The following is an 8,172-nucleotide window of genomic DNA, read 5'->3' as shown; positions in this document are numbered from 1 at the left end:
CAGCTGGGAACGCCCGTGATCATGCACGCAGCACCCTGTTGATAATCAGTCCCCGGAGCGTGTTCGCTACAGGGCGGGCGGCGTGTGATGTCAAGCCTGCGCCCCCGTGCGACGTCACGCTCCGCCCCTCAATGCAAGCCTACGGGAGGGGGCATGATAGCTATCACGCCCCCTCCCGTAGGCTTGCATTGCGGGGCGGAGCGTGACGTCACACACCGGCGCAGGCGTGATGTCACATGCCGCCCGCCCTGTAGTCGCCCGTAATCAGACCCGGAGCGAACACGCTCCGGGGACTGATTATAAACGGGGTGCCGCGTGCATGATCACGGACGTCCCCAGCTGCAGGACTCCCGCGATCAGGCATCTTATCCCCTATCCTTTGGATAGGGGATAAGATGTTTAAGCACCGGAGAACCCCTTTAAGACACATTGGGTACGGGTGTGTATTGGTCAGCCCGATCAATTTTTTGGTGTGTATAAGTATATAAGCCTCTCCTTATTTTCTCTTTTTTTGCTCTATTTTATACCAGCTTCATACAGAGATGTGACTAAATGACAGTGCCATTCATCGGCCAAATATAACTTTCATAATGCACATAGGCTATGCATCCATAATACCACTATATAATTCTCAAATTTTATCAATATATAGTAACCAAATAAGAGCTTCATACATAACTTAGTCTCATACCACTGCTATATGATATTTAAATAATACTGCTATACAATTCATGTTAGGATTTGTGGTCATAAGCCCTGGGTGAGAGGTTATCAATTGTGCCTTCTTAAGCATTAATAACTGATGCACTCATCCACCCCTGGGGTTTCTATACAGTAATTATCAATTGATATTTATATTTTGTTAGGAGCTTTTTGCCCTTATACACCAGCAGCTAATACTGTACAGTGATGTCACCACTTAACATCTACAGCAATGCTAATATGGTCAATTCAACATAAGATCTTTGTGCAAAGGGCAATGGCTTGGGTTGGCAGTGGCTGCTATTTTGTTCATTTTGCTTCTTTGAGCTTCTGCTCCAGCTATTCCAGTGGTCCAAAACTGGTCAGTATTTAATATTATATAATAAGGAAGATGATTTCTAAGCTTCATGAATGCCCGGCCTCTTTACTGTTTAACCACACAAGGGCCCTATAACAGACCTCTATGCTCTCTAGTTTTTTCTTATGAACTGTTAAAAAGTTCCTCATTAGCTGACCCATATTAAGAACAATGTCAGATCAGACTCTCCATTGACTCTATCACTAGGAATACCAGCATAACTAACAACAAACAAGCAATATATATTTTTGCACAATCTTTTCATATCTTACAGTATGTAAAGTTGATATATAATTTTTATATCTCATCACAGGTCATTGATGCTGGTGGCTCCATGACCATCCACACATTTGGGGCATATTTTGGACTGACAGTTGCTTGGATCTTAAACCGTCCAAAACTTTTACAAAACAACCACAAGGAAGGATCAACGGCCGTTTCCGATCTGTTTTCCATGATTGGTGAGTTGCTTTGTTCCATATGACATGAGAACCTGTTGGAATAAGTGTGCAGTCTGATCTATGGGCATCATGTTATAGAGCAGGAGATGAGCAGATTGATATGCAGTTTGTTCTGGGTTTAGTAGTCCAGTGGGTGGTCCTAATTAGTGACTGACAGCTATCTTTGTACGCACACAACTAACTAATGGGTCCGTCCACTGGACTCCAATGCATGAAATAAACAGAGACTTAAAGGAGTACTCTGCTATAAACATCTTATCCCCTATCCAAAGGATGGGGCATAAGATGTTAGATGGCGGGGGTCCCCACCGCTGACGACCCCACGATCTCGACTGCATCATTCGTTGCACGGAGCGAACTCCTCTCTGTGTCCGATGACTGGCGATGCCGGCCACCACTCCTCAGCGCTTTTGTTCCATTGTGCCTGGGCTGCCAGCATCTAAAAGAACAAACCGGACTCATTTGCCGCCGCTTCCTCACTGCCCTGGCATAACCGCTCCAGTCCTCTGCTGCTGTCTTCTTTCTGGTTGCCCATGGTCAACGTGTCACACTACTGATCAGCATATCACAGGCTGCAACAATGTCCTGCCAAAGCAGCAGTGCAATGCATTGAGCACCTTCGACCAGTGCATACAACCAGTGCACACAAGAGTATTTAACATACACAGTTCCATGGCATGGCTTTACAAAAAGGGATTCTACATTTACTGCCTACAAGCCTTAGTAAACACATTCAGTGTATTTTCCAGAACAGACCCATTAATTTATTCAGACTACAGACTAAAGACCAAAAGTGATTCAGATTTAAGGCAAAATCACAAGATGCCAAATTGCAACATCCCAATATGTTAGGCACCTCCAGGCTAAAGCTACACTGTTATATGTTTTAAGTGATGTTAAACTTAGTCTTGAGTTACACGGCAGCACAGATGTGATGACTTTCATCCTTTGTGTTAATGCAGGAACCCTGTTTCTTTGGATGTATTGGCCCAGCTTTAATTCAGCAGTATCGCATCATGGAGATGCCCAGCACAGGGCTGCCATTAACACATATTGCTCATTGGCTGCTTGTGTTGTGACAACTTTTGCCATTTCCAGCGTGGTAAACAAAGATGGTAAATTAGCCATGGTAAGTCCCATGTTTTAACATTTTTTACAGCGAAGTCTAAAGTATTATTAAACTGGCATTATATAAGTCACATTATTTAAATATATAATGAAACATGTAAAGCATGCCACGTACACATCGTAAAAGTTTCAGCCAAACCCAACAAATTTGGAAGGCCTAGCTGACCATCTAATGTGTATGGTGGCCTCCTGACTCTTCCCCCCTGACTCTTCCCCATGGCAGATATTGGGAGAGAAATTGGTCGGCAGGTTGGGTTTTAACTGCCATTTTTTTTGTTCTTGTGGAGATAAGCTGCCACCAGAAGAGTTTATTTAGAATCTTGGAAACTTGCCAAACATGCCTGTGTATGTGAGGATTAAAAGAGATATCTGTCAGCTAAATGAACTTTCAGCCAAGAACTATCTTATGTGCATGCCATCTTAAAGAGGTATTCCCATCGGTTCAATCATACCTCTATGTTAGAGGGCACAGCATAAATAGGTTTGCAATTCGCTTAATTTAGCAAACTTGCCTGGCTCTGTAGATATCTCTTTTTATCTGTCTCTTTCTCTAATTGACTACTGGTTGCCTGGAATGCCATCCACCAGTTCTGCTCTATAACCAGTGGTGACATCACTCCCTGAGTGGCAGGATGAGCTCCTGAGAAAACATCAAGGTCCCTGCTCAGCTTTTCTATGCCCATTCATCACAGCTGCAGGCATAGTACTTTAGCTTAAGATATGTCAGACACAGAAACAGTTGACCTATCTCTAACCCCAGCCTGTCTACCAGCAATTCAAAAGGTATAAGTAGACAGCAGCAGCAGGGAGAGAGGTAATCAGCCAGATGAGAATACCCCTTTAATATTCTACTAATACACAATGAGGCCGATTCATGACCCTTCTGTTTCCAGTCAAGTAGTGTTGGTAATCAAAATAATCACTAAAATCAGGGTCCTGTTAAAATATCTTATAGTATAATTAAAATAGCCTTAAATGGTTGTTATACCAGTGATGGACTTCTGACTAGTCATAAAAGTCAAATCAGTGGAGATTTGTCATCTATGAGAGGTTTGTCAAGTATGAGAGGTTCACGATTTCTATTTCAATGGATTGCTTGTGCTTGATCAATGATCTAACTTTAATAGTTCAGTTTGTATGTGCCCCTCACAACAATAAAGATCTATTGGATGAATTAGGCATGTCACCAGGTCACATGGCCACTATAGAGCTTTAAATGGAGTAAACAAGAAAAAAAAAAAAATTTTGGAAATGGGTAGCCAGTTTGCAAGGTGTGGCAAAAGCTTAAGACAATGAATATTGTGTATGAAGCTGTGCTGAGCTGCACCCATTCTGACTCTACTTAATAATTACATTATGTTGAAATACCACAAACCCAAACAGTGATTTACTTTGCTTCAGGTTCAATGAGTTCCCCTTTACAAAATTCAACTATTACTACAACATAACACAAGTGTAGAAAAAAATAGACATGGCTGCACATCCACATGTTGTAGGCTGATCTATTGCTTATTAGCAATATGTACAAGCCCACTTGACACTTTAAAACCACCTGATTTAAAAGGATTGTCCAGCAAAAGAAACAATCTGTGTCAGCAGAGAGCACTGTGGTCATATAGAAAAGAACCATGCAACTTTCTCTGTAGTATACAGCAGCTGATAAGTACTGGAAGGATTAAGATTTTTAAATACAAGCCATTTACAAATCTGTTTGACATTTTGGCACCAGTTGATTTCACAAAAGTTTTTTCCACTGGAGTAACCCTTTAAGGACACAGGGCATTCATGTACACCCTGCGCCCACCCCACTTCAGCTCCTGAGCGCGCATCATAACTGGATGGTCCTGGCTGTGGACCCATGGCTAATACTGGACATCGTTGAACAGGGTGTTGCCCTGCATTACTTCTTTAGACACTGCATCAAAGTTGGTTGCAGTGTCTAAATTTTTTTATCCCGGTTAGTTAGTTGGGCTAATCAGGACACCAGTTGCGGTGAAATTGCTGGCTGTCGATCGGCTGAGAGAACAGTGGGAGGGCCTTTACCTGCCTCATCGCTGCCGGATCGGTGAGTACTCACACATCCAAGAATATGGAAAAAGAAAAAAAGCTATAGGGGTGAGAAAGGCAATTTTAAACATACAAATTTTTGTAAAAATGTTTTCATTTTTTTTTAAATAAACCCAATATGAATTGAATATCGTTGTAATCGTATTGACCTACAGAATAAAGATGATGGGGGACATTTACTAATCTAGTCTATTCTGGGTATGCTTATAGACCAGCGTATGTGGTAGTCTCCTGTCTATTGTGCTCCTAATTTATCAAAGGTCTCACAGCCCTTGATAAATTCTGTGCTCAGACTTCAGGGTCTACAGCTTAAACTGCATTTAGATCTGCTCCAACATGGTCTGACATTTCAGCGTAATTTGGGCAGATGCGACTTGTCGCACAAAAGTTGCACTTGATAAATTTAGCACCAATGCATTTTCCAATGCATTTCCGTCTAAAATAGACTTGCATGCATCATGTTCTAAAAATCCTCTACAGCAAAAGTCTCAGAAAAGTCACACATATTTAGACTGCGACTTTCTGTGTGTCAAATTTAGACAGGAAAAAACAGTCTAAATCCTTTGATAAATCTCCCCCAATGTGTCATTTTCCAAAAGAATTTTTTTTTTTTGAGGCAAGTCCCGACATTAAAGCTTTTCATTCTTTCTGATACATTCATGTTGGAGAAAGTGGAGCAATCCAATGTTAATTCCAGAAAAATAGACTAAGGGTTGGGTGCAGCTAACTTTTCCTATATAGAGCCGAGGTTACTGGAAATTGACTCCAACACCCTAGGAGTAAGAAAGGCAATAATAAAACATGTAATATTCCAGTCTCCTAGGTTATATATATATATATATATATATATATATATATATATATTTATATATATATATATATATATATATATATATATATATTTAGATTGTACATAAATAATTGTTGGGAGAAGTGAGTTACTAAATAGCCGCAAATAGTAACTCACTTCTCCGAACAATCTGCCGATACAGGGATTTGTTGCTGTATATCTTGTAAGGATTTCTCCCTGGGGATAGCTCTGGGATCGTCCTTGACAGCGCCACAGGACACGTTTCCACTTCAGTCAGCAGGCAAACAACAGTACTTTATGCAAGTCTGGCCGCTTGCCAGCTTTATTAGACAGGTTGCAGGATAAATAAAAACATAAGACAGGAACAAACAAAACTCTAGGCCCTCTAGTCACTAACTAAACAATACAGCATGCCCTGACTATCCACTGGTGGCCTTTTCCCAGCCAGATAAACTTATACCTCCTGCAACCTTCAACTCACTGTCCACACACAGCGTTTGCAACCTCTTGCTGTGTGCCTCGTCCACACTTCCTTGTTGGGGCCACTCACAGCTCGGGCTGTGTGTTCCTCACCAGGACCCCTGTTTCCCCCTAAATCCACCTTGCTGTCTTCTGGGGAGATCCCAGACTACACTGTCGGACTTCCCCTTTCTGCTACCTCATTAATTCTGCCACAGGTGGAGGTTTCTCCAGGGTTAGCTTGGGAAATACACCCTTCCCTTGCCACACTGTCACAATCTACAGAGAGACGTTGAACATTCTCTGGATAGTAACTGTATCAGTCTATGTATTTTTAGAAGAGCCAAATGAGTTTTAGGCACAGATTATCATATTTAATCACAGCATTATCACTACACCATCGCTGTGTCCTAATACAGAGAATCCCTCTGCAACTGTCTTGCACTAGGACGTGAGGTCCCAGCATGCCTTATATCAGTTTATCTATCTATCAAGATCTATCCGTTTTGTCTGTCACTCTATAAGTGACAAGGTTGCATTATTGACATTACTATAGTGGTCCTAGCCATTATACTTATATTTTATTATATATATCTTGCTATTTTATCCAATTTTATTATAGGTGTGTCACAAGGGCCCTGTGACACACTCTAATTAGGTATATTATATTATTTATCGTTTATTAGTATTACATTTTTAAAAAATATTTATATATAAAGTTCTAAGTCACAGTTAAAAGACTTAAATGGTTTATTAAATATTTTACTACCCCTAATAATTTAGAGGACTGCATTGCTATTTCTTTAAATGGGCACTTATGTACTACAACATATCTCTAATATAGATTAATTTTTTTTCCCTTTTATTAAAAAAGTGTATTTTACATTGGAAAACCAGCCACTAGGCGTCTCCTGCAGCCTGCCGTGACGTCACGACTGAATTTGGACCGATGCCGGACAGGCAATCGATCCTAATTCAGTCAACCTGCGCTCGCTCCCTGCCTGTCAATCAGACAGACGAGAGCGAGCGCTGTGAAGGCCTGGGCTGGGCTCATTGGCTGCCTGGCATCGCAGCTGCCTCATTGGCTGCCTGCCCCCGACATGTACAGTATGGAGGCAGCGCGGCACTGAATCTCAGTCCTGTGCTGATGCTCCAGGACTGTACATGTCCTGTACGGGTAAGTGATGTCTTATTTCACTTACACATACTTTGTTTTGGTACCGGGTCTCGGCGGTGAGCACGGTAAGTGGGCGATGCGCCTATACTCCTCCTGCCTGGATGACACTACACTGCTAAACAGGGAGGAAAAGACCCCAGAGCAGCCTGTCGTGCCATTGGCCACTCATCTATGCATTCTCCCGGCAGGAGTGCGGCATAGATGAGGTGAGGGCGGAAGTTGACGCCCAGCTGGTGTCAGTGACGTCACGCCTGCTGGGGAAGTCAGCTTCCTGCAGAGGTAAACATACGAGCAGAAGATGAGCCATTTGTTTTTTTTTTAAGGCAGGGAGGGGGTTAGGGATAGATTAGCAACAGGTCAGGAAAAAGGAAAAAAATACAGGTGGTGGGAGCTTCTCTTCAATATTAAGTACAATCCTAATAATTATATATATATATATATATATATATATATATATATATATATATATGGAATATTACTTGATTTATCAATGTTAAATCCAACTAATAGAGCACTGAATCCCTTGCCTCCCTTCAAACAGTACATGATCAAATTCTTTCTGCCTTCACCCTCAAAGGAGCTCATTGCCTGTACAGTTTACTATTAAAATCTCTGTGTAATGAGCCCCACCTAGTGGTGGCTGTAGGGACAGCCATGCATGCTTCTTGAAGTAGAAGCCCCTTGGTGATCTTATGTGGCATAACATGTATCCATGTATTACTTTATAACAAAGGCCAGACTTATTTATAAAGTGTTTTCCTCCCAGGTACATATCCAGAATGCAACGTTAGCTGGAGGGGTAGCAGTTGGAACAGCAGCAGAAATGTATCTGTCACCATATGGATCTCTGATAGTTGGGTTCATATGTGGTATAGTTTCCACCCTTGGATTTACCTACCTTTCAGTAAGTTATATTGTTTGTTGCTTTTATACTGCCCTTATATTTAAATATAAGGGCAATAAATGTGTGCATCATGGACTGAAACAATGTTTTTCAAAGTCTTAGGGT

The 8,172-nt window shown here is 41.6% G+C and overlaps 1 protein-coding gene across 1 annotated transcript; it reads left to right on the top strand.

Annotated features, from left to right (window-relative positions):
* Window positions 1–1,373: 1,373 nt before the first annotated feature.
* Window positions 1,374–8,067, top strand: LOC130329973 (ammonium transporter Rh type C-like; the record flags this gene model as incomplete). Its single annotated transcript, XM_056553559.1, has 3 exons — window positions 1,374–1,521; window positions 2,484–2,650; window positions 7,930–8,067. Coding segments are annotated over 3 exons (453 nt in total), but the record flags the coding sequence as incomplete, so codon positions are not given.
* Window positions 8,068–8,172: the final 105 nt, after the last annotated feature.

This window comes from Hyla sarda, unplaced genomic scaffold, assembly GCF_029499605.1.
Source record: "Hyla sarda isolate aHylSar1 unplaced genomic scaffold, aHylSar1.hap1 scaffold_3279, whole genome shotgun sequence".
Classification (NCBI taxonomy): Eukaryota; Metazoa; Chordata; class Amphibia; order Anura; family Hylidae; genus Hyla; species Hyla sarda.
The sequence above is the reverse complement of the archived record's forward strand: the minus strand, read 5'-3'. Positions and strand labels throughout refer to the sequence as shown.